The sequence below is a fragment of the Phyllobates terribilis genome, unplaced genomic scaffold (genome assembly GCF_046119375.1).
Source record: "Phyllobates terribilis strain yellow unplaced genomic scaffold, ASM4611937v1 Scaffold_9__5_contigs__length_417890890, whole genome shotgun sequence".
Classification (NCBI taxonomy): Eukaryota; Metazoa; Chordata; class Amphibia; order Anura; family Dendrobatidae; genus Phyllobates; species Phyllobates terribilis.
This window is the reverse complement of record NW_027362769.1, coordinates 333,700,278-333,727,208: the sequence shown is the minus strand read 5'-3', so window position 1 is coordinate 333,727,208 and position 26,931 is coordinate 333,700,278. Positions and strand designations below refer to the sequence as shown.

Sequence of the window (26,931 nt, the reverse complement as noted above, 5' to 3'; positions counted from 1 at the left end):
ATATTATTCCTTATCGTATACATCACAGATGATGCAGAACATTTTTGTTCTTTTAAATAGTGAGGAGCCTTCTGAGTGCCAATGGCGTGAGATCTGTATACAGGGAAGCCACAGATTATATGTCTTCCTCGCAGTCTCCTGCCCTACTGGCACAATGAATTCTGGCAGCTTGGGCACGTTGCTGACATTTCCCTGTTACTCCCAAGGCTGCCATAACCCAACCCATGTGATGGTAAAAGGGCCAGATTCACACCCTACCACACACCAGAAATACAAGTGTAACACATGCAAAACTAATAAATAAAATATTTATTTCAAGATAGCAAAAAAATATATAAAAAAAACATGAACTTTGGTTTTTGTAAAAAAAAATTTTTTTTTTTTTTTTTTTACATAGGATAAAGCCTAAAATACAGTCTGTTGTGAAATAAAACCAGGGGGTTTGGCTGCTGTGGTAATATAGAACCATAAAACCTATAAATCGAGCCTCTTGCCCTCTGTGCCCGGTACATTACTCAGAAGTCAATCAGATCCAGGCTGGCGAGGTGCCGCATCGTCGGCCTCCCGTGGGGACAGTTCCATGGCTGCTCAATTTCTCCCATGTGAGCCACCAGTTTCCTCATTTCATGAGTGTTTAAGGCTGTACCAATCATCACCTGTTGACAAAAAAAGAATAAGATCATGAAACCTTAATGGGGTATTGCCAAAATCAAAAGGTCTTACTGCTCGGACACCTTGTATGGTGAGGCTTCAGGCTGTTTAGTAGTGGTGTTGTTAAAAGGGTATTCGCAGAAACGAAAAATTTCACCCATCGCTCAGGGTTCCACCACTGAAACCTGCAGCAATCACTCGAACAAAGCTCTGCAGAGGTCCGTCTAGGTGCACACACTCAACCTCTGCTTCATTCATTGAATGTTGTCTTGAATTTTATCATATATAATCCCTGGGAGAGATTGTATGTATGTATATATATATATATATATATATATATATATATATATATATATATATATATATATATATATATATATATATATATATATTATATACACACCGTACAGACCAAAAGTTTAGACACACCTCATTTAAAGATTTTTCTGTATTTTCATGACTATGAAAATTGTACATTCACACTGAAGGCATCAAAACTATGAATTAACACATGTGGAATTATATAGTTAACAAAAAAGTGTGAAACAACTGAAAATATGTCTTATATTCTAGGTTCTTCAAAGTAGCCACCTTTTGCTTTGATGACTGCTTTGCACACTCTTGGCATTCTCTTGATGAGCTTCAAGAGGTAGTCACCGGAAATGGTCTTCCAACAACCTTGAAGGAGTTCCCAGAGATGCTTAGCACTTGTTGGCCCTTTTGCCTTCACTCTGCGGTCCAGATCACCCCAAACCATCTCGATTGGGTTCAGGTCTGGTGACTGTGGAGGCCAGGTCATCTGGCGTAGCACCCCATCACTCTCCATCTTGGTCAAATAGCCCTTACACAGCCTCTGGACACTACGCTGACAGACACAGAAAACCTTTTTGCCACAGCTCGCATTGATGTGCCATCCTGGATGAGCTGCACTACCTGAGCAACTTCTGTGGGTTGTAGAGTCCGTCTCATGCTACCACGAGTGTGAAAGCACAACCAACATTCAAAAGTGACCAAAACATCAGCCAGAAAGCATTGGTACTGAGATGTGGTCTGTGGTCCCCACCTGCAGAACCACTCCTTTATTGAGGGTGTCTTGATAATTGCCAATAATTTCCATCTATTGTCTATTCCATTTGCACAACAGCATGTGAAATTGATTGTCAATCAGTGTTGCTTCCTAATTGGACAGTTTGATTTCACAGAAGTTTGATTTACTTGCAGTTATATTCTGTTGTTTAAGAGTTTCCCTTATTTTTTTGAGCAGTGTAATAAATATATATACACACACACACACACACCGCGTGCAGAATTATTAGGCAAATGAGTATTTTGATCACTTTGATACTTTTTATACATGTTGTCCTACTCCAAGCTGCATAGCCTTGAGAGCCAACTACCAATTAAGTAAATCTGATGATGTGCATCTCTGTAATGAGGAGGGGTGTTGACTAATGACATCAACACCCTATATAAGGTGTGCTTAATTATTAGGCAACTTCCTTTCCTTTGGCAAAATGGGTCAGAAGAGAGATTTGACGGGCTCTGAAAAGTCCAAAATTGTGAGATGTCTTGCAGAGGGATGCAGCAGTCTTGAAATTTCCAAACTTTTGAAGCGTGATCACCGAACAATCAAGCGTTTCATGGCAAATAGCCAACAGGGTCGCAAGAAGCGTGTTGGCCAAAAAGGCGCAAAATAACTGTCCATGAATTGAGAAAAATCAAGCGTGAAGCTGCCAAGATGCCATTCTCCACCAGTTTTGCCATATTTCAGAGCTGCAACGTTACTGGAGTATCAAAAAGCACAAGGTGTGCGATACTCAGGGACATGGCCAAGGTAAGGAAGGCTGAAAAAAGACCACCTTTGAACAAGAAACATAAGATAAAACGTCAAGAATGGGCCAAGAAATATCTTAAGACTGATTTTTCAAAGGTTTTATGGACTGATGAAATGAGAGTGACTCTTGATGGGCCAGATGGATGGGCCAGAGGCTGGATCAATAAAGGGCAGAGAGCTCCACTCCGACTCAGATGCCAGCAAGGTGGAGGTGGGGTACTGGTATGGGCTGGTATCATCAAAGATGAACTTGTGGGACCTTTTCGGGTTGAGGATGGAGTGAAGCTCAACTCCCAGACCTACTGCCAGTTTCTGGAAGACAACTTCTTCAAGCAGTGGTACAGGAAGAAGTCGGTATCGTTCAAGAAAAACATGATTTTCATGCAGGACAATGCTCCATCACGTGCATCCAACTACTCCACAGCGTGGCTGGCCAGTAAAGGTCTAAAAGAAGAAAAAATAATGACATGGCCCCCTTGTTCACCTGATCTGAACCCCATAGAGAACCTGTGGTCCATCATAAAATGTGAGATCTACAGGGAGGGAAAACAGTACACCTCTCGGAACAGTGTCTGGGAGGCTGTGGTGGCTGCTGCCCGCAATGTTGATCGAAAACAGATCAAACAACTGAAAGAATCTATGGTTGGAAGGCTGTTGAGTGTCATCATAAAGAAAGATGGCTATATTCATCACTAATTTTTTTGGTTTTTGTTTTTGCATGTCAGAAATGTTTATTTCTAAATTTTGTGCACTGATATTGGTTTACCTGGTGAAAATAAACAAGTGAGATGGGATTATATTTGGTTTTTATTAAGTTGCCTAATAATTCTGCACAGTAATAGTTACCTGCACAAACAGATATCCTCCTAAGATAGCCAAATCGAAAAAAAAAACACTCCACCTTTCAAAAATATTAAGCTTGGATATTTATGAGTCTTTTGGGTTGATTGAGAACATAGTTATTGATCAATAATAAAAATAATCCTCTAAAATACAACCTGCCTAATAATTCTGCACACAGTGTATATATACACACAGTACAGACCAAAAGTTTGGACACACCTTCTCATTTCAAGATTTTTCTGTAATTTCATGACTATGAAAATTGTACATTCACACTGAAGGCATCAAAACTATGAATTAACACATGTGGAATTATATACTTAACAAAAAAGTGTGAAACAACTGAAAATATGTCTTGTATTCTAGGTTCTTCAAAGTAGCCACCTTTTGCTTTGATGACTGCTTTGCACACTCTTTGCATTCTCTTGATGAGCTTCAAGAGGTAGTCACCGGAAATGGTTTTCACTTCACAGGTGTGCCCTGTTAGGTTTAATAAGTGCGATTTCTTGCCTTATAAATGGGGTTGGGACCATCAGTTGTGTTGTGCAGAAGTCTGGTGGATACACAGCTGATAGTCCTACTGAATAGACTGTTAGAATTTGTATTATGGCAAGAAAAAACAGCTAAGTAAAGAAAAACGAGTGGCCATCATTACTTTAAGAAATGAAGGTCAGTCAGTCCGAAAAATTGGGAAAACTTTGAAAGTGTCCCCAAGTGCAGTTGCAAAAACCATCAAGCACTACAAAGAAACTGGCTCACATGAGGACTGCCCCAGGAAAGGAAGACCAAGAGTCACCTCTGCTTCTGAGGATAAGTTTATCCGAGTCACCAGCCACAGAAATCTCAGGTTAACAGCAGCTCAGATTAGAGACCAGGTCAATGCCACGCATAGTTCTAGCAGCAGACACATCTCTACAACAACTGTTAAGAGGAGACTTTGTGCAGCAGGCCTTCATGGTAAAATAGCTGCTAGGAAACCACTGCCAAGGACAGGCAACAAGCAGAAGAGACTTGTTTGGGCTAAAGAACACAAGGAATGGACATTAGACCAGTGGAAATCTGTGCTTTGGTCTGATGAGTCCAAATTTGAGATCTCTGGTTCCAACCACCGTGTCTTTGTGCGATGCAGAAAAGGTGAACGGATGGACTCTACATGCCTGGTTCCCACCGTGATGCATGGAGGAGGAGGTGTGATTGTGTGGGGGTGCTTTGCTGGTGACACTGTTGGGGATTTATTCAAAATTGAAGGCATACTGATCCAGCATGGCTACCACAGCATCTTGCAGCGGCATGTTATTCCATCCGGTTTGTGTTTAGTTGGACCATCATTTATTTTTCAACAGGACAATGACCCCAAACACACCTCCAGGCTGTGTAAGGGCTATTTGACCAAGAAGGAGAGTGATGGGGTGCTACGCCAGATGACCTGGCCTCCACAGTCACAAAACCTGAACCCAATCGAGATGGTTTGGGGTGAGCTGGACCACAGAGTGAAGGCAAAAGGGCCAACAAGTGCTAAGCATCTCTGGGAACTCCTTCAAGATTGTTGGAAGACCATTTCCAGTGACTACCTCTTGAAGCTCATCAAGAGAATGCCAAGAGTGTGCAAAGCAGTCATCAAAGCAAAAGGTGGCTACTTTGAAGAACCTAGAATACAAGACATATTTTCAGTTGTTAAACACTTTTTTGTTAAGTATATAATTCCACATGTGTTAATTCATAGTTTTGATGCCTTCAGTGTGAATGTACAATTTTCATAGTAATGAAAATACAGAAAAATCTTTAAATGAGAAGGTGTGTCCAAACTTTTGGTCTGTACTATATATATATATATATATATATATATATATATTATACACACAGGGTGGTCCAAAAGATAGGTGGACAGAAAATAATAACATTTATTTTGATTATATATAAAATTATATTCACAAGCATAACATTGACAATTAAATTTTTGGGCACCACATTTTAAAAAAGACATAGACAAACTGGAGCAAGTTCAGAGAAGAGCGACCAGAATGGTGACTGGTCTGCAAACTATGTCCTATGAGGAACGGTTGCAGGATTTGGGAATGTTTAGCTTGCAAAAAAGAAGACTGAGAGGAGACTTAATAGCTGTCTACAAATATGTCAAGGGCTGTCACATTGTAGAAGGATCATCTTTATTCTCATTTGCACAAGGAAAGACTAGAAGCAATGGGATGAAACTAAATGGGAGGAGACACAGATTAGATATTAGAAAAAACTTTTTGACAGTTAGGGTGATTAATGAGTGGAACAGGCTGCCACGAGAGGTGGTGAGTTCTCCTTCAATGGACGTCTTCAAACAGAGGCTGGACAGACATCTGTCTGAGATGATCTAGTGAATCCTGCTTTGAGCAGGGGGTTGGACCAGATGACCCAGGAGGTCCCTTCCAACTTTACCATTCTATGATTCTATGATTCTATGAAATTTTATTCTGAACAATAATACAAAAGCCCTTAAATTTTATCAATGCAGGAGCTCAAGCTGTTTTCCATTACAGTTTGCACAGCTTTGAAGTCGCCTCTTACGCTTCAACAAACTTTTTTGCATAAGTCTCTTTGGGTATTAATTTCTTGAAATGCATCTCTAATGTAATTTTTCAAATCACTGACACTTTTTGGTTGTTGACTACTAGAGATGAGCGTTGTTCTACTCGAACTGTTCGCCAATCTCAAATTCGAGCTGTTTTGGGCGGTGTTCGAGCCGTTCGGCGAACACGAACAATTTGAGAAAAATTCGGCTGTTCGAGGTTATGTTCGATAACTGTTCGTGCACCAAAATCATAACTGGATTTTTTCTCAGTAATGATGAAAATTAATGTTAATACGCAGTTTGAGTGTACAGCGGGGCGGGGGGAGGGGCAGGGGATGGATCTCTGCAGGAACAATGAAGATCTCCATTTTTTTTTCTCTTTCCCGCATTTGCAGTGGGGAGGTGCAATCTGTCAGCCTATCAGCAGCGCACACACGGAGCGAAGTGCTTTTTTTCACACAAGCAAGGGCATGTGTCATTGGCAGTGTATGTCACATGTCCTTGCCCTATAAGACCAAGCCATTTTCCCCGTCGCCACCATTTTCTCACTGCTGCAGCTGCGTGTTAGACGGCACCGCTGTTGCTGTGTGCGCTATACTTTGTTAATTTCAAGCCAATTTTCGCACAAATCTACAGATAGCTTGGGAGTAGGGAATAGTTGTGATTGCAGTCCTTTTAAGGACTAGGTTACAGCATTTCCTACGACTTTTATCAGGCAGGTCTGTGCTCTTAAATAGATTGTGGGAGTAAAGACTAATTGTAATTGGAGTCCTTTTCAGGACTAGGTTACATCAGTTCCTATCAGTTTTTGCCAGGCAGGTCTGTGCCAGTGCTGTGCAAGTTTTTTTCACAGCATTTGGCTGAATCTAGCAAAGCTAATCCTTTTTGGCCTATTGCAGAGTGTGTTAGTCAGTGGAGTAGCCTATCTGTGTTGCAAGATATACCACCTGTGTATAGAATACCAATTTTTTTACTGCACCTAGTGAAGTAAAATCTTTTGGGCATAGCATCATTCTATTAGTCCATCTATACTGACCTCCATCAGGTTGCAAACTGAATATAATTTTTTTCTGCATCTACCTCTGAAAAAATATTTGGCCTTCTAGCTGTGTGTGGGACTTGTTCTATTAGTCATCTATACTGACCTCCATAAGGTTGCAAACTGAATATAATTTTTTTCTGCATCTACCTCTGAAAAAATATTTGGCCTTCTAGCTGTGTGTGGGACTTGTTCTATTAGTCATCTATACTGACCTCCATCAGGTTGCAAACTGAATATAATTTTTTTCTGCATCTACCTCTGAAAAAATATTTGGCCTTCTAGCTGTGTGTGGGACTTGTTCTATTAGTCCATCTATACTGACCTCCATAAGGTTGCAAACTGAATATAATTTTTTTCTGCATCTACCTCTGAAAAAATATTTGGCCTTCTAGCAGTGTGTGGGTCTCATTGTATTAGGCCATCTATACCAAGCTCCACCAGCTTTTCAATTAATAATAATTTTTCGCTGCATCTAGCCCTGAAAATAATTTTTCTTCCCAATAGTGGTAGCAATAGAAATATGGGGCGCGCTCCTGGCTTACAAAAATATACGCTTCATAACAAAAAACACCAGCTTAGCGCACTGCATTAATAAGATGGCATCATCGTCTCTCCCAGTGCTAGGCCTACTACGCAGGCTAGCATTCCTGTGCCTAAAACACAATGTATGGGTCCGCGCTAGCCACTATGCTGAGGGGTCTAAAGCTGCTGCTAACGCTTTATAACAATTCAATTGGCAGATTTTAACAGAGCTCTTCCACAATGCCCACCCATCAGGACAACAGTTGCCCACCTTCCCTATGGGATCTAGTGGCGAATAGTTGATGCCATTAATCAGAGCGTCAGTTGCCCCGTCGACGTGGCAAGCATACGGTAAGGCATGGGAAGAGTGGACACGACTAGTAGCAGGCAGACGGGTTGACCAATGTGAACAAGCCAGATCACAAGTCACCATAGAATTTCTCCACCAGCTAATGATGAGGGGCATATCAGGGGCGTCAGCGCAGCGGTGTCTGACCGGAGTAGCATTTCACTTCCAACTACTGAATTGGGGAGATGTGACAAAGATTCATCATCAGACAATCCATAAAAGGGTGGAAAAGGGGTCAGCCAAGTCAGGAGTGTAGACGTCCCGTCCCGTGTCACTAAAACTGATTTCTCACATCATATCCCTAACACCATTAACATGACACTCACAATTTGAAGCAACACTACTGTCTACTGCATTTGTGATCGCCTTCTTCGGGGCGCTATGCATAAGCGAATTAGTCCCTCAATCCAAAATTAGCACCAGTGGAGGCTTATTACACCAGGACGTAGTCATAGCCAATAATGCAATACGTCTACGCATACACAAATCGAAAATGGTTCCAGCGGGCAGGGGCACTTGGGTACTTCTACAACCCACAAACGGTACACTGAGTCGGGTAACAATAGTAAAACCATATCTAACCATCAGATCACAAAGTAATGTGTTCCTATCACACATTGATGGGACGCCATTAGCAAGATACCAGTTCCAAGCTATATTTAATAAATGCATAACATCGGCAGGGAACCACCCCAAAGATTACGGGACACACTCATTCCGCATAGGCGCGGCCACAGAAGCAGCAAGAGCAGGACTGTCAGAAACGGAAGTTCAGAGGATAGAGAGATGGTGATCCACGTGTTTGGCAAGATACATAAGACCGGACTTGTTATCCTAACGTGGTTTGTTTCTTTTACAGGTGACGCTAAGCCAACAGTGTGGGTGATAGGCCACTCGTATATATATTGGGCAGATTAAAGGGCGAAAGTCCGCCCAGGCGGGAGGAAATTAGAGTTTCATAACACATATTTCAACTGGAGAGGTATTAGAGGCCTGCTATGGCCACAGGTACTAATGGAGGTAATCAAGGTAGGGAGAGAGGCAAGATGTCTGGTCATCTTAGTTATACAGGCCGGGGGAAACAACCTAGGTCATCACAAGAGCGCATAACTAATGGCAATAATGAAACTAGACACTGAGCGCTTCAGAGAATTTTTCACAAAACTAGCTATAGTATGGTCAGAGATTGTGCCGATAGCGGTATGGCAAGGTGCGCGAGACATCACGGCCATCGAACGGACAAGGCGGGTAATAAATATTCGGATGGCAAAATTTAGAAGAGACAGAGGCGGTGTAGTGGTACGACACCGACAACTGGAAGGAGATAAAGCAGGCCTCATACGGCCCGACGGTGTTCACTTAATGGATATTGGACTGGACATATTCCTGTCAGGACTCCAGGACGGAGTGGAACAAGCGTTAAGAGTGATGGGTGGGGGTCAGAGTCCTGCATACGAGTACGCAGGATCCTCCGTGGCCTGGAAATAGAAAGGACATGTTGGAGAGTTACACTTGTTGGCCAAGTTGCCGGAGTGGAGACCCAGGGCATGCTGCAACAAGCTGAATTATTTTAGAAATAAAATGTCTTTCTAATGGAATGAGTATAAAGAGTTAATAAAGCTGTGACCGATCCTCACCCATCCAGTTGTAAGAGTTACATTATTGTATTGTCAAGAAAAGGGGGGCGGTAGGGGGGCTGAGCGTCTGGGTTTGGTTGGGGGTCCCCACAGTCTGCCTAGGCTAGATGCATTTAAAAATTCTTATTAGATACACAGGCGGTGCAGCTTGCTTCGCAGCTGGGCTACTACGCCCAAAGTATTGCCTAGGCTAGATGCAGTTAAAAATTCTACGCTGACTAGCAGACACTGAAGATTTGGAGCAGACCTCTGAGTAAACAGCTCTTCAGACTCAATCATCTGTGTTACCCCAAGCCATAGTGTATGTAGTTTCTTACAGTTAAAAGGGGGGGGGGAGCGACCCAACCCACCTGGAATTGACGATGCCAACGTCACGTAAGACACAGCAAGGGGACTCCAAAAAGAGTTTCCATTTTTTCCCAAAATTGTGGCACAGACACCACTTAACCCTAGAACGCATACCTGGGGCCTCGCAGTCCCGCCCTGTTAATTGTTTTCTATTTTCTGCAAGATTACTTTACTTAGAATTTTGAAACTCTAGGTATTCTTCATGTATATAGTTGTTTGTCATTTGAGTTTGAGTTATTCAATGTTATTTGCACAAGGGCCTAAAAGGCCCCAGGTATATGAAAGTGTAGATTTTTATGGTCATGCGTTCTAGGGTTAAGTGGCATCAATTGCCCCACAGTTGCTTAAAATGGTTGGTGAGGTGATATTACCAAATCCTCAAGCTTTTAGCCTCCCAAGGATAACACAGGATTAGAAAAGTCCTTGCGAATCCATGATTTGTTCATCTCTATGAACGTGAGTCTGTCTACATTCTCAGTGGACAGCCGCGTGCGCTTATCTGTCAGCACACCATCAGCAGCACTGAACACACGTTCAGAGAGAACACTGGCTGCAGGGCATGAAAAGATCTCCAAGGCGTGAGTGGCGAGCTCCGGCCATTTTTCCAGATTGGAATACCAAAATGAGCAAGGGTCCAGTGACACAGTCATGGCTTCGATGTTCACTTGGAGATACTCCTGCACCATCCTCTCTAGGCATTGACTATGTGTCAGACTTCTTGTCTCCTGTGGCCTTGCAAAGGATGGTCTAAAAAAGTGGTGAAACGATTCCACAAAATTCCTGTTACCAGCAGATACTGTGGTTCTGTTACGGTTTGAGTGATGAAGACTCGACAGTCCCGCGGTTGGCAAGTTAGAACTGTGAGATTCACTTCGTGCACCACTGGTGTTTTGTGGAAAAGCACATGTAAGATTCTGCAACAGCGTCTGCAGATACTCCTGCATGCGTCAATCCCTTTTTATGGCAGGAATTATTTCGGCAAATTTACTTTTGTACCGGGGATCTATGAGTGTGGCAACCCAGTAGTCGAGATTACTTCGAATTCTGCAATCTGAGGGTCATGTTGCAGGTAGTGCAGCAAGAAGGCACTCATGTGTCTTGCGCATCCAGGAGGACCAAGTCCTTGTTGTGTTGGTAGCGAGGTAAGAATCATGCTTCTTTCCTCTGCCCTCTCCCCCCAACCTCGCACAACAGAAATGTGATCAAGGTCTCCCTCATCTGATGAGTCTTCCATGTCCATCGCCAGTTCATCCTCCACTTCTTCCTCGGCTCCTGCACCTTCCTCAACAGTTTGGCTGCTACCATGCGCCCTGTTTAATCCCTCTCCCCCACCCTCCCATGCCTGCCTCCTTGGTGCTGCCAACCGTCTGGACCTTGGAGATGTTATCCCTTCCGCATACGACTCCTCCTCTACTTCCTCCACCTCCTCTTGTCCGACCACCTGACTCTGAATTCTGTTTAATGTGTGCTCCAGCATGTAAATCACCGGAATAGTTATGCTGATAATGGCATCGTCGTCAGCACTAAACATCTTCGTCGCCATTTCAAAACTGTGCAGAAAGGTGTGTGGCGCCCCTGAGGGTGCAGTCACCACAGAGTTACTGCATCTCACCCAGAGGTGTGGTATCTCACCCTCAGGTAAGGAAGGCGTATGGCTCGGGACCCTAACACCTGCATCCAACACATACCCGCAGTGGGGTTAGGGCGAGATTGCTCCTAAGGGAGAGCACAGTCCCAGGTCCCTAGCTGGTGGGAGGATCCTATGTACTGGGTGCTTAGGGGAGCAGCTTAGGGGAGCACATGACAGGGAGAGTATAAATAGGAAGCCATCTTAGAAAGAGCAAGCCAGTCAGAGGAGGAAAAGTGACAGGAGCAGAGGCTCGGCATGAGCTCTGCTCCGGAGGCGGGCCTAGCCTGGGAGGCCCAGGACTGAAGGAGAGAAGAGAGGAGTGGGAGCAGGAAGGCTCCAGGAACCGAAGGGACCCTAGGGCTACGGGCCGTGCAGAAGGCCACCTGTACTCCCGCTGCTACCAGGAGGTAGAGGGGTCAGGCCAGATAAGGGGAACCGGTCCCTCAACTAGAGGAGAAACAGCAAGGCTCAACTAGAAACCGGAGGCTGCAGCATTTCATGTACTGCAGGCAAAAGTCCACACCAGTCTCACTAAGAAGGTAGCCACATAGGACCCAGGGGACGGAACACAAGTCGCCCGCCAAGGCCCGAGGATACCGGATAGAAGTGTCACTGGGTGTGAGGTGCAGGGAGAAGGCCAGAGAAAGGACACACAGAAGGGGGTCCTGCTAAGTACTCCGGAGCTATCTGGGGGTGGACTGAGCCCCTCACTGAGTACGCACAGCACGACGGGTGAGATAGCTCTGGTACCTGTAATCTGGACTGCAACAACTGTGAGTAAAGATCTTGGGACTGCATCACACGGACTCTGTGTTCATTACTGACTCCCTGCACTACAACCACCATCATCCACCCACACTGCCCTGAAGCTACACTCTTCCTGTGGTGAGTAATAATACCATTGCAGCAAAACCACCAGCTTCAGAGGACTGTTCCGCAGCGGCGGCCCCTTTGGCCGCACTCCACAGGTGGCGTAGTCGGACATTATAAAATCCATATATACAAATTACCGTTGGATTGACCGCCCTGGGTCACGGACCGGGTCACCGCCACAGTGACTACAACCCCCAGCGTCTACCGGCCCGGCTCCGGGTACCCCACGGCCCAGGGGGCGCGTCAACTTCATAGGTCCCTGATCTGAGATCACTCCTGCTGTGTGATTTGCCCCACCTCTGGATCTCGTTGGCCCAGGCTATACGTCAGAAACTATTGCACCAGGGCTTGTCGGTGCTGCCACAGTCGCTGCAACATGGGCAGAGTTGAATTCCACCGTGTCGGCACATCGCATTTCAGCCGGTGAACTGGCAGGCCCAACGACTTCTGTAGAGATGTAAGTCGTTGAGCTGCGGGATGCGAACGGCGGAAGTGAGCACACAGCGACCGTGCCCTCTGCAGAAGGCCATCTAGTCCGGGATAGTGGGCTAAAAATTTATGGACAACCAGGTTCAACACGTGAGCCATACAAGGCACGTGTGTGACATTGCCCCGGCGAAGGGCCGCACCCAGGTTTGCAGCATTGTCGCACACGGCCTTCCCTGGTTGCAGGTCCAGTGGAGACAACCATTCATGAAACTGGGTCTCCAGAGCTGACCACAAGTCCTCAGCTGTGTGACTCACATTTCCCAGACATTTCAAAGTAAACACTGATGCCGTTGAGCCCTGCTGCCAGCATAGTAAGGAGGTGCGCAGTTAGAAAGCAGGTGGCATTACCAGACAGGCTTTGGGTGCAGGTGGAGGACCGAGAGTAGGTTGAGGAGGCAGAAGCAGTGGAGGAACTTCTAGATAAAGAGGATTGACGTACAACTCGCGGGGACGGCAAGACTTCGACAGCAGCCCCTTGTCCTGCTGTCACCATAGTTACCCAGTGCCCTGTCAGCGACATGTAACGCCCCTGTCCATGCCTACGCGTCCAAGTGTCTGTGGTGAAATGCACCCTGTCACACACCGAGTTTCTCAAAGAAGCGGTGATGTTGTGTGCGACATGCTGGTGGAGCGCAGGCACACCTTTCTTTGAGAAGTAGTGCCGACTGGGCATCTGGTACTGGGGCACTGCGACAGACATAAGGTCTCAAAAATCCACTGTGTCCTCCAGGCGGAAAGGCAGCATTTCTGTAGCCAACAGCTTGCAGATGGTGAAATTCAACCTCTTAGCTTTCTCATGGCTAGGAGGAAATGGTCTTTTACTTGTCCACATCTGAGGGACCGAGGGCTGGCTGTTGTGCTTTGACGGGGTTGAGTAGGGTGTCCCTGGCAAACTGCCGGTCTGTGAGGAAGATGCAGGCGGACATGTTAGGTTGCCTTGATCCAAAGGTGGTGCTCTCGATGTCAGAGAGCTCTCAACACCAGCAGGTGTTTCCACTTCCCAATGAACTGACGACCTGCCAATCACACTGGCTGTTGCAGGTAAAGAGGTGGCAGGTCTGCGTCCAAAAACATGTGTGACTGCTGTCCCCCCAGTCACAGAGGATGAAGAGGCCGCGGATGCACAAGATGGGGCAGACGGTGGTTGGCCCAGCCTGCTAGGCCGCATTGTAGCACAGTGAGCTTCCCACTGCAACTTATGCTTCATATCCATGTGACGGTACATGCATGAAGTACTCAAACTATGGATTTTTTGGCCTCTACTTAGCTTTTGGTGACAAATATTACAGATAACACGAGTTGGGTCATCCTTATCGATCTGAATAAATGCCCAGGCTATGCAAGGCTTAGAGCCCATGCGACCTGAAGAGCCACTACGACTTGTGGTCAGAGGCGGAGTTGTGGTTGAGGATGCAGTTGTTGACGTGCTTCCAGTACTCCGTCTCTGTCCAGGAAGGCGCAACCTAACCTCGTCGTCAATAGCATCTGTGACGCCCCGCTGCGCTTGGTATCACAGATCCTAGAAGAGTGTATTGATGGAATCCTCCACAAGAGGCCCCCATAAACATTCACACATCTCCACCTTCCACCTCAGACCAGCAGAGGGAGCCCGTTAGGGATATAAATAGGGAAGGTGGAGCTAGGCAGTTCAGTTCCTCTGAAGAGTTCCTGCAGTAGAGAAGCCTAAGAGAGGTCAGTCTGCAGTGGAGCTCAGTCTAGTCTAGAGACATCAGTTAATAGTTCAGCAGTGGAGCACGAGGCTCCTGCTAGCTAGATTCAGGGAGCCCAGATAGAGCTTAAGGTGTGCCAGCGTCATAAGATCGGTGAAGCGCGGCAAGCTGCCGTTAGTGTGTATAGCCTATTGAGGGCCCGAGTAGGCCGAAGGCGAGTTAGTACATAAGGGGCAGAGGAGCTTAACCAGCTCACCCCGAAGCATTTACCGGACACCGGATCCGAGCTTACCGGGATCTCTATGACCCAGTAAGGCATAACCGGAATCCCTGGAGAACTACAAGTCCCAGGATCGCTAAGGTGCTGATACGTAACAGAGCCAGGAGACGCTTAGGCTCCGCATACTGGGAGCGAGAACTTCAAGAGAAGGCCGTACCACAAGGTCAGCCAGCGCAGGACAGAGACAAAGTTAGGCCTAGCTCCAGGCAGGTCAGAAACTTACTGCGCAGAGGCAAGAAACAGGAGGCCCTACACCCGCTCATTGGGGAGGATCCTGATATGCACCCTTCACCCTACAGTGCTCCAGGATGTGCCTGAATTTCCTCCAGTAAAAGGTACTGAAGTGACTACCGTGTCCGTTTCCGTTCTTGCTCTGACCCAGCTGGGTCTCGCCTGTCCTGCATTCCCCCTGCATACGCTGCCCTGAGACCTAGCTCCACCTGTGGGGAGCTATACCATCGAGCTGCCTTATCACGGGCCTCAGTGGACTGCTGCAGCGCTGGTGCTTCTCACCAGATACCACAGGTGGTGTCACAAACTCTTATAAAATTAACAATTATCCACCCTTTTAAAGAGTGACCCCAGGGTACGGGCCAGGGAGCCGACCACCGCGACATCCCAAAGGCCAGGCAAAGGCCCGGGTGACCTCATCGACTGGCTGACTGTGGGTTGACAGTAAGTGGGATCTCCAACCTTGTCATCATCACCCTGTGTGTTATCACACCCGTCGTCCTCAAAAGCCAACCTCTTCCTGCCCTGACCGAAAAGTCAAGTTGTCGCTCCAATCAGGTATTTGAGTCTCATCATCGTCTTCATCATTGTCTCCACCAACAGGAGTTACAGTTTGGGAACGAGGGTCTACATTATGCTCAGAACCTTCTTCATCTGGTCCTGGATCCGACTTATAAAGATTCTGGGCATCAGTGCAGATCATTTCCTCGTCTGGATTAACAGAAGCTCTGGAGCAGACCTCCGTTTCCCAGGCTATAGTATGAGTAAACAGCTCTGCAGACTCAACCATCTGTTCTACCTCATACTCAGACGGGCAGCTGGAGACTTGGGAGCTGTGAGGAAGCAAGTGCGATTGGGGTGACACCTCTGAGGACTAGAGTATTTGTGATGTTGAAGTTGAGGTGGAGGAGAGCCCACTTGAAGAAGCACTTGATATCCGCTGAAGCACCTGCTGTTTTTGTGCCTCATCTGGAATTTGTAGCGATGGGCGTGTCCGTAACAAAGGGATCGTATCACATTGTCCACGAAAAGAAGTCGACATGTTAGTTTGGCTGGAAGATGGTCTTTCTTCTGCAGATGTTACCCCCCCCCACCGCGGGGGGCTCGACCCACCAGCGGACAGGCACCAGTATTAGGAGAGGGGGGCTGGCCGTCAGGGTCCACCGCGGCTCTGGCACAAACCCGGCGACACGGAGGTGGCACGGGCAGGAACGGACTGGCCGTGTCGGCTTCTCACTTTTTGGATTTTAGAAGGGCATGACATGCCTATATCTGTGTCTCCCCCTCCTTTTACTCCTCCACCTCTTTTCTTTTCGCATGACTATATGTACTTGTCACTTTTCCATGTGTTAGTTATGTCTTCTGAGCAGTTTGTCAGCTTTTGGACACCTTTGAAGGTGTTTTCTATGTGTTTCTATGTGTTTTTGTTTGCCTGCCATTGGTTTTAACGGTGTTCGAAGGTGTTCGACGAACAGTTCGACGAACACACGGGTGTTCGACGAACCGAACCGAACTCGAACACTACGGGGGTGGCTCAACACTATTGACTATAAACTTTGTCCTTGAGTACTCCCCAAAAGAAAAAATCTATTGGGGTCAAGTCTGGTGAACGTGCTGGCCAATCAAGTGGGCCTCTTCGGCCAATCCATTTATTAGGAAATGTTTCATCAAGACACTCGCGGACCACTCTTGAATAATGTAGAGGGGCCCCATCTTGTTGGAAATAAAGGTCATTTGAATTAGGCTGTTGCTGTAACTGGGGAACAACTTGATTCATTAGAATTTCGAGATCCTTATCTCCTGTGACTGATCATCAAAAAGTATTGGTCCTAAAACAGAAAAACTTGAAATACCACCCCAAACATTGACACCAGGCTCATTTAATTGTTGCTCTAATGTTAAATGCATGTTCTCATTATACCAGTAAATACAATTATGTCTGTTAATATGGCCGGAGAATTTGAAAGAAGCTTCATCACTCCACATAATGTTATCTAAAACTACTGGATTTTCTTCAATCTCGTTAAGCATAATCTCACTAAATTGCAGCCGCCTGTCTGGATCATCCTCCAATAAACCATGAATTAGACGTGGACGATAAGCTTTCCACCCAATAGATTTCAGGATTCGCATGATAGAAGCTCGTGAAATTCCCAATTCCAAAGAGGCTCTTCTGGTGAACTTTTTTGGACTCTGAACAAATGTTTCAGCAACAAGCTGTTTATTATCTTCTGTACAGACTGTTTTGGGTCGACCAGTTTTTGGAGCATTAAAGCACAGATTTCCACTGGTCTAATGTCCATTCCTTGTGTTCTTTAGCCCAAACAAGTCTCTTCTACTTATTGCCTGTCCTTAGAAGTGGTTTCCTAGCCGCTATTTTACCATGAAGGCCTGCTGCACAAAGTCTCCTCTTAACAGTTGTTGTAGAGATGTGTCTGCTGCTAGAACTCTGTGTGGCATTGACCTGGTCTCTAATCTGAGCTGCTGTTAACCTGCGATTTATGAGGCTGGTGACTCGGATAAACTTATCCTCAGAAGCAGAGGTGACTCTTGGTCTTCCTTTCCTGGGGCAATCCTCATGTGAGCGAGTTTCTTTGTAGCGCTTGATGGTTTTTGCAACTGCACTTGGGGACACTTTCAAAGTTTTCCCAATTTTTCGCACTGACTGACCTTCATTTCTTAAAGTAATGATGGCCACTCGTTTTTGTTTACGTGGCTGCTTTTTTCTTGCCATAATACAAATTTTAACAGTCTATTCAGTAGGACTTTCAGCTGTGTATCCACCAGACTTCTGCACAACACAACTGATGGTCCCAACCCCATTTATAAGGCAAGAAATCCCACTTATTAAACCTGACAGGACACACCTGTGAAGAGAAAACCTTTTCCAGTGACTACCTCTTGAAGCTCATCAAGAGAATGCCAAGAGTGTGCAAAGCAGTCATCAAAGCAAAAGGTGGCTACTTTGAAGAACCTAGAATATAAGACATATTTTCAGTTGTTTCACACTTTTTTGTTAAGTATATAATTCCACGTGTTTTACTTCATAGTTTTGATGCCTTCAGTGTGAATGTACAATTTTCATAGTCATGAAAATACAGAAAATTCTTTAAATGAGAAGGTGTGTCTAAACTTTTGGTCTATACTGTGTGTGTATATATATATATATATATATATTTTTTTTTTTAAATTTATTTATTTTTTTTTTATTTATTTAAAAAAATATATATTATATATATATTTTTTTTTTCCCCCTTTAAACTTTTTTTTTTAAATTTTTTTCTGTCTCCTTTCTGGATTTGAACCTGTGATCGTTTGATCTCTTATTCCATACACTCCGATACTACTGATTGCAGCATATAGTGAAAATGACGTTTTACAGCAAAGAAGACGACTACTACTTACTAGAGAAGAGCAAATACATTTGCTGTACCCTGGTCCAATGGTTTGTGGCTGCTGGACTAGAGCACTGTGAACCTCCTTGCCATCATCGCAGCTCCTCGTTTGATTAGCCGGGCTGGCGTGCGTCATGCCGCAACAATGACATCACACCAGGCCAGATAATCAAAAGAGGATAGCAGGTGATGGCAGGTAAGAGGATCCCGGCCACGGACCACAAACCTGGCAGCTGGACCAGTCTCCTGCACATCGATATGCCCATCAGTACAACCTTTTATTTTCCCTGCTCATCCAGAACAGGCACTCTGGAGCCGCGTAGCTCACATGTCGTATTTTTACAATGCGGAGCCATGATGCCAGTAGTACGGCGCACAACTGCAACGGTCACATGTCGGCCCCTTGTAAATAAAGGCCGGGTGGGATTACTTGATCCCTGGGATTGATGCGAGTACGGTCTAGTATTTTTGTTGCATTTTTTTGCCCAGAAGGACGATGACCCTTTAACATCCACTATAGGTGAGATTCCATTTTCTAGCATTTCACTCCGCTGTACACAATTCCTTGCTATATCCACATCCTTGCGGCACTTACAGATTTCCTGCACGCTCTCGAGGCAAACATCTGCCTTACTCGAGAAGGTCTGCACATAACTCCTGGAGCGTCGCTGAGCATGAAGATCAGTTCCTCTATGTCCTGCTGGCCGAACGTCCAATTTTTGCTGGTTGGTAAAGAAATTAATTTGACTCTTTCCAGGATGGGAGCTTTAAAAATACAAAAACAACATGGTCATTAGTTAAGTAACACGGATCTATGGGCCAAAAAAAAAGCTAGTCCAAGTGTAAACTAGATGTGCTGTACAATTCCCTTTTGATCTGGTGACTGCTAGTCCAGCACTAACAAAAAAAATGCTACTAAAGGTCAATCTAATGAGAAATAACCTAACGGTATGGCACGGCCATGGGCACAATATGGCTCCTGCCACGCCAATCCTTTACCTCCTAAGCAGTACAGCTGAGATATATTAAAAGTCAGCCCTCCAGATAAGTTTTTTTCCTTCTGCTTCACGGGAAGTTTTACTGAATCTTTCCCAAGAAACCTATATAACATTGTGCTCAGCTTCCCGTTCTCTATACCATGCTGTCCACAGACCGGACTGCATGTGCAATTTGACAGGTTCCCTTTAAGCGAATGCTGTCAATCACTGAATAGGACCGCCCACTGGACTCCTATGCATACAAAGACCAAGGATTTCAATGAATAAAATACAAGTTATACTGAATCTTTGCCTACAAAAATGTCTATCAATCTGCTCAGCTCCTCCTGCTCTAGAACATCCTGCCTGCAGATCAGATGATATTTCCAACATGACAGGTTCCCTTTCTGTATTTTGCCTCTTCAGACAGGAAGAGGACTAGAAACTAGTGCCACATATTTTAAGTAGCAATCCTAAAAGGCAATATCGACCCTTTAACAAGCCTTGCCATATGACTTAGGATAGAAGTCAAACCAGAATCTCAATTTGCAGACACATGTTTCAGGGTATTGCCTCTCATCAGTGCAAAGCATGAGATCTAATTTGGCTTTATCAGAGGCCTCTGAATGGGGTCACAAGGAGAGATGTTACCCCTTAGGTTCCCTTTAAGCACTTAGCCCCTTCGTTTTAGTTACTGGTGTGGTTCGCCACTGGTAAAAACTTCAAGTCAAAAGTTTTTTTTAAAAAAAATATCAATGACCCTCTGAATGAGCATCTGGGGCACAAATAGAAGAAATGCTTATCATACATACCGTCTTCATCATAGATGAAGTCAAACCCATTTTTCTTGAATATTTCTAGATTGTCGATCAGAACAGTCTCATTCACAACAGTTAAATTTAGTTTCTGCGGCCTGAAATCACAAATGCAAGGACAACATACATGAGCACGCACAATATATATACAGTACAGACCAAAAGTTTGGACACACCTTTTGGTCTGTTGATGTCTACCTATGATGTCAATTACAGGCCTCTCTCATCTTTTTAAGTGGGAAAACTTGCACAATTGGTGGCTGACTAAATACTTTTTTTTTGCCCTACTGTAATTCAGTAATTCATTTTACCATAGATTTTTTTTCTCCTGCTTTCCAGTCAATTGTGAGTGTGGTGTGATGATAGGAAAAAAAAAATGCTATTCACTCTTGATTTTGGGGTTTTGTCTTTACGGTATTAATTGTACAGTAAAAATGACCTGGCAATATGATTTACCAACTCAGTATGATTACGGCGATACCAATAACACTTTCAACATATGACTTGAAATAGTCCATATGGAACTCGATATATCCTCATAAATAGGAGTCCTTAAAAGAAAAACATTTAATCAAAATTTGTATAACGAGAATCTATACCGTTCATTTTATGATTGAGTAGGCTAATGTTCTTTTCTCTGCAAATATTGTATTGTAAGGTGCAATTGGTTCAGTTGACCTTTTATGTATATGTTTTTAGTTATGTTCCTATGTCCCTCCTTTCTACAATCTGTTTATACCTTCCCTTTTCATCCCATTTTTCTTGTTACATATACTATTCCTATGTATATTTCCTTATGTATGTATTGTACCCTTTCCCTTAAAAATTAATAAAAATAATTTGAAGATTACGGCGATACCAAATATGTGGTTGTCATTTTATTTAAAAGGATTGTCCCACAAACTACAATTTAATTAAAAGCTCTTGGAATAATCATAAGTTCCACAATTAGATGTTTTAAAAAAAATATTCTTCTGCTGAGATAATCTTATAAATGTGCACCTGCTGTGTACAACCATGCAGAGCTGCTCCAGTTCATGGTCGGTACATACCACAGCTCCTGGCCAGGGTAGGAAGCATAAGTCATTTATGATAAGTGAGTATACAGACTAAACAGCAGGGACTCGCAGCTGCTACTTTCTGAGGTAACACATTTCCCTGTCAGTTTTATCATAGGAGCGAGTGTTTCTGCTGCGTCATCAGTCCGGTAAGCTCATCATAAATCAAATCAGTGACATATAAGCTTAGGGGTCGCTGGAGCTCCTACTTCCCTAGCTTGATTTATCATGAGCTCAGAGGGCTGGAGACGTGGCAGAAATACTCACTCCTGTGATGAAACAGGCAGGTAAATGTGTTACGCAGAAAGCAGCAGCTGTGAGCCCCTGCGGTTTCATCTGTATACTCAATTATCATGGGTAACTTATAATACCTCCCTAGGCCATTAGATGTGGTGTGCGCAGACCGTGAACTGGAGCAGCTCTGCATGGTCAGACACAGCCATTACACAGTACACAGCAGGGGCACATTTATAAGATTATCTCAGCACAGGAACATTTTATTTAAACACATCCAATTGTGGAAATTATTATTATTCCAAGATCTATTGATTAAAGTGTACTTTGTTTGTGGGTGGAAAAAAAAAACAATTCTGGCTTGTGTTTCCATTTTCTGAGAGCTGTAAATTATTTTTTTCATTCATGGAGCTGTATGAGGGCTTGTTTTTTTCTCTGGTGAGCTGTCAAGGAGCACATACGACATTTTGATTGCTTTATTGCATTTTTTTGGCAAAAAATGGCATTTCTCACGTTTTGATATATATCTTTTTTGCTTTAAATAATTTCATATTTTGATATATTGGACATTTAAGGACACAGTAATACCAAATATGTTTATATATTTTTTAAATTAGGAAAAAGTGCAGGAGGAGGGAAAAGGACATTTCAAACTTATATTTTTAATAACATTTTATTTACATTATTCTTTAGCCCCCTAGAGCACTTAAAAGTGCAATTGCTTGTCGTATACACTGCAATATCACAGTATATAGGGAAAGTGACAATCCCTAGTGGAGCCCAGTAGTACCAAGATAAGAGGCCCTCCTTCTTCAATAGTAACCCATTAGCACATTGGGTTGTGAGGGGGCTCCAAAATGGCACGGCACCCAGATCACACACCTTAAATAAATGCCGCAGCTAGGGATTCAACTGCAGCAACAGGGTTTAACTCTGGTCGCTGTTGTTAGACGCGTATACCAAGTCCTCCATGTACTGACACCTGACTTGTGATGTACATATAAGTGACAAATTGGGAAAAAAATATATACTATGATGAGAAATATTGTCCTATGCAGCTAAACAAAATCTATACGTACATGATGAGTCTCTGCCCCTGCAGGACGGTGTTCTGCTGCAGCATCTCAAAGTTATACTTCTCATCGGTCGCATGTTGGTCAACAATGAAGAGGTCGGAGTCCAGTTTGGTGATTATGAAGCCCAGATTAAACTGCCCGATAATGTCCATCTTAGAAAACATTTCTTTGCTGCAAATAAAATACAAGAAAATTACGTCTTTCCTTACATTGAACTATCTACACGGCCTTTCCATAGAAACTTATCACTATGGATGTATTCAGACTGGGGAGGCAAGGACAACGATGATCAGAAGATCCCGCAACACTGTGGAGGGATCGGGGCTCAAAGTGAAAACTGTCTCAGCTCGTGTCTCTCCCCGAGTGTGGCAGCTAGCATGCTGGGAGTTGTAGTTTTACAAGTCTCAGGGCTAGAGGTTGGATGCCTCTATACCTGAGTTGTCCTGAATAGTTCTGAAGGCGTTGGCTGATGACTAATCCTATGTGAGAAATCAGCACCAATAATTCAAGTGAGGAAGGATCTAAGTGACTACGCTTCAGCTTTAGTCATTAATTCAATGAAAAAAATCAACTTTTTATCATTGGAATTGGTGTCTGGTAAAAATAGTGGAAAAATAAAGAGGCTTTTCTCAATAGTGAGGCCATTGCAAAATCATCAGAAAATAACAACCTGTCTTCAGAGAACAACAACCAACAGTCGACAGGGTGCAATAAACTCATGGATGCATTCACCAGTCAGATCTAATATTTTCTGGTCCTAGATCACATTGTCAAATTACTGCAGCAAAGTGGAACAAGGGATTGGGGTTTCCTTCTAGTGATCATTGAGGTCCAACATACTGGTCACCAGTAATCCGCTATCTATCATTTATCTTGTGGAAAGATCAGACTGTTGCCTAAATCCTCGTATGCAGTCTTTCCATGTAGGCTCCATTTAGTTCTAGACTCCTCATGCCTTTAATTTCTTGTGCAAGAAACATTTCTCACGAGAGACACGTTTTAAGGTTTGCCACCATAGAAAGTGATAAGATAACTAAGATCTGCACCCGTCCTCAGTAGGGATGAACAGACCAGTGGAAGTTCAGATTCTGGTGCCCGATCAACACTTTATTCCAAAGATCGGTTCGAGTACCAGAACTGTACCCGAATCCCATTGAAAAGAATGGGGACCCAAACTTTTGAGCTGGAAAACACTCTCTCTCTCCTTTAGGACTTCCTACCGGAACGCCTAACATTGCAACGGAGTTTCCCCGGTAACGCCTAACATTGCAACGGACTTCCCCCGGGAACACCTAACATTGCAAAGGACTTCCCCCGGGAACGCCTAACATTGCAACGGACTTTCCCCCGGAACGCCTAACATTGCAACAGACTTCCCCACCCTGGAACACCTAACATTGTAACATTGCAACGGACTTCCCCACCCCGGAACGCCTAACACTGTAACACTGCAACGGACTCCCCCCTCCCCCCCCAGAGAAGTCCGTATCCGGCGTTTAACTGTCAGGTATGAACCCCGAACTTTTAACGGGGTCTCATTCACTTTAATGGAGCTGCCTTGTAGTACCCTATATAGCTAGTGACCCCAAGCACAGGAATCCTAAAAATCAGATGGCCCCAAGCACAGGTATGCAGAGGGAGTGACAAAGGGATCTCAGTCCCTTTAGTTTCAGTAGTGGTTTCAGAGGCTGGATCCAAATGGATCCATAATATGTCATAATGTAGTGATATGCCATCGCATCAGAATATGGGAATACCTCTTTAATGCATATTTTTCATGGATAGCACTCATACCTGTGAAAGTCTATGGGGCCATTGACATGTCCGATTTTTTCCTCGGACTGAGTGGTCAGCGGAAAAGATCGGAGACATGTTGGATTTTGATCTGAGTGTCGGATCAAAATCAGCAATGCAAGTCAATGGGTCTGTGGGAAGAAAGAAAAAAGTCGGACTGCACTCGGGTGACATCAGAGTCCATCTGATTTTTCACGGACTGTCAGCATGTAGAAGGTGGAATTTTTTTTAAAATTTCTGCACATAAGAGAAAGTCGGATGACAGTTATACCGCACTCTGATCAAACTCTGATCAGAATAACTGGTCTGATTTTCTTGTACGTGACAAAAAATGAAAAACTGGATGTCTGAACGAGGCCTAAAGTTGACCAAACACAGATAGTTGTCGCCCAAACTATTTCCTTACTCCCCAATAAACAGGAAAGTGAGTAGCGGCTTTTCTTGTGCAAAACAAAAGGATCGGGAGGTTGAATTCCAACAGCCCAATCCTTATGTCCTTTGACAAAATCTCTAGGGGGATAGTCGGGAGACCTCCATACACATAAGATGCTGGGCTGAAATTGGTGGGTTTGGTCAATTTTTGTCTAATGTGTATAGGGGCCTTAAGCTAATATCTGTTGAAAGGTCTGGCAGGCGCCTTTTCACATTTTACATGCACGCTGGAAAAGACTGGACGGTGTGTAAGGTAAGCATATTTATAAGATCCAATGACTAGATTGACCCCAAACTACAAATCCCAGCATGTCAGGAAGAGATTGTTATTGCAGGCAGGGGTGTAGATATAGATATTAATGTATATAGCACTGAGTCCCGCTGTAGACTCTTCAGTACCTGATCTCTTTCCGGAGCTCGGCTTCTGCCGCTTGGTTTTCCCCAGGACTGATCTTTGCTCGGAATCTTCGGAACATTTCGGATTCCTCCTTTTCCTGCCTTTGTTTTTTACATTTTTCCATTTGTTTGATGAGACGGCACATTGAGAACTGTAACGGCACAGTCTTCTTCATAATGTGAACTGGAGCATCCACCGAATCAGGTTTTGTATTTTGAACCATTTTCAATCGCTTGCACTTTGGAGAGGGAATATCACGTTCTTCATCTTTGTCGAGAAGCCGAGGGTAGATCTCAGATTCCATACGAGGAGGATCACAAGCTGCTGGAGATTCTACCTCTGCCTTCACAGCGGTCTCTGGTGAGACTACAAAGTGGTCACTACTAGAGCGAAAGGACAGGTCAGGGGTGCTGGAGTCTAACTCGCTGTCAGAGGGATTGATGGCATCTTTACCCGCGTCACAGTCACTTTGGGGAGCTTCACTCAATGGTTGCGTTGTTTCTGGAGGACCCTTGGCATCACCAACATCTGATGCAATTTTAAACATATTTGTCTGAAGTTTTGGTGAAACGTTAAAAAACGACTGCAGTTTTCTTTGGGCAGGAGAGGAGTTCGGTGACTTCATCTTGTCATCCTTTAGGTTCACTAGACCGCTGGTGGCTCTCTGGCTGTTGGCGAAGGCTTCTCGGAGTTTAGAGACGGCGAGCGCACCTTTCTCGGATAAAGGAGACTCTTCTACTTGGGAACAATCAGCTTCTTCTGAACTTACCCTTCTAAAGTTACCTGCAAAGAAAGTTTATACTTCACACTTCCGACCCAAACTGAATAGAGAATTTCTGTCATTTATTTTCCGCAAAACACTCCAATTATCTGAAGGTGACTTCTCCGATGAAGTACATTAGGTTTCATTTGACTCCCTTCCTCCACCAACACCGACCACCAGCTTCCTAATGGACTGCCCACAGTCGTCCATTCGGCTAGGTCTATAGGTGAAGTGCATGTGTTCCAAAATTAGGCACCATGATATTGTTCGGACATATCTCTCCTGTGCCTAAATTGAGAGTTTTAACGGATAACAGAATATTAAACAATTTACATTATAGTTGGTGGAACTAAACTATATGGGTTTTTTTTTATTTTTAAAAAAGCCATAAAAGTTGTGTGGCCTAACTAAAATAAAAAAAAAAAAGTTACATGGGCTTAGATGGAAAGAAAATAATAAAATCTGACAAACACTTGAGTTTACCCCCCCGTAGATCCAGCAAAGGCCGTTCTAATGGCACCAATGACGTCATTGTAACGTTACTGTGGCAGGATTTTCCACGGCAATGGGAATGAACGTACGTCATGATATATTTGCTAAATGGATGTCATAACAGCCTACAGTGACAGATGAATGGCCAACAATGTAACTCAATAACTAGGTGTCTTGCTATTGGGAATTTAGCAGTAATTCGTCAGATTTCCCTGCAGCGCCATCGCGGGGGAAATAAGCACTGCACAATTCTCAAACACTGATCGATTGCCTGTCCATGTAGGACATTGGTCACATACCTGCGACATCCATCAGCTGCTGATTCACATTTAATCTGTTGACGCTGCTGCTGAACATGGCAGCGAGGGAGGTCTTTATTATAGCCAGTAAAAGTTTCTCTTCTTGGAGTAAAATCTGCCTCTTGTCTGGCGTGACATTAATATCCACACATTCTGCAAGGAACACAAACATTTCCAAATGTACGAAGTTTTTTTTCCACATTCATATCACTTTACATTGTCACCTACAAGTTTAAGACC

General features: G+C 44.2%; 1 protein-coding gene across 1 annotated transcript in view; it reads right to left on the bottom strand.

Annotated features, from left to right (window-relative positions):
- Nucleotides 1-378: 378 nt before the first annotated feature.
- PMS2 (PMS1 homolog 2, mismatch repair system component) overlaps nucleotides 379-26,931 on the bottom strand; it is a 43,050-nt gene continuing 16,497 nt past the window's right edge. The window contains exons 10-15 of the mRNA XM_073648006.1: nucleotides 26,692-26,844; nucleotides 25,140-25,920; nucleotides 22,518-22,685; nucleotides 20,144-20,244; nucleotides 18,950-19,119; nucleotides 379-656 (exon numbers count right to left, since the gene is read on the bottom strand). Of these exons, the coding sequence (XP_073504107.1) occupies nucleotides 516-656; nucleotides 18,950-19,119; nucleotides 20,144-20,244; nucleotides 22,518-22,685; nucleotides 25,140-25,920; nucleotides 26,692-26,844 (1,514 nt within the window). The 3' untranslated portion in view covers nucleotides 379-515. The remainder of the gene's footprint in view (nucleotides 657-18,949; nucleotides 19,120-20,143; nucleotides 20,245-22,517; nucleotides 22,686-25,139; nucleotides 25,921-26,691; nucleotides 26,845-26,931) is intronic.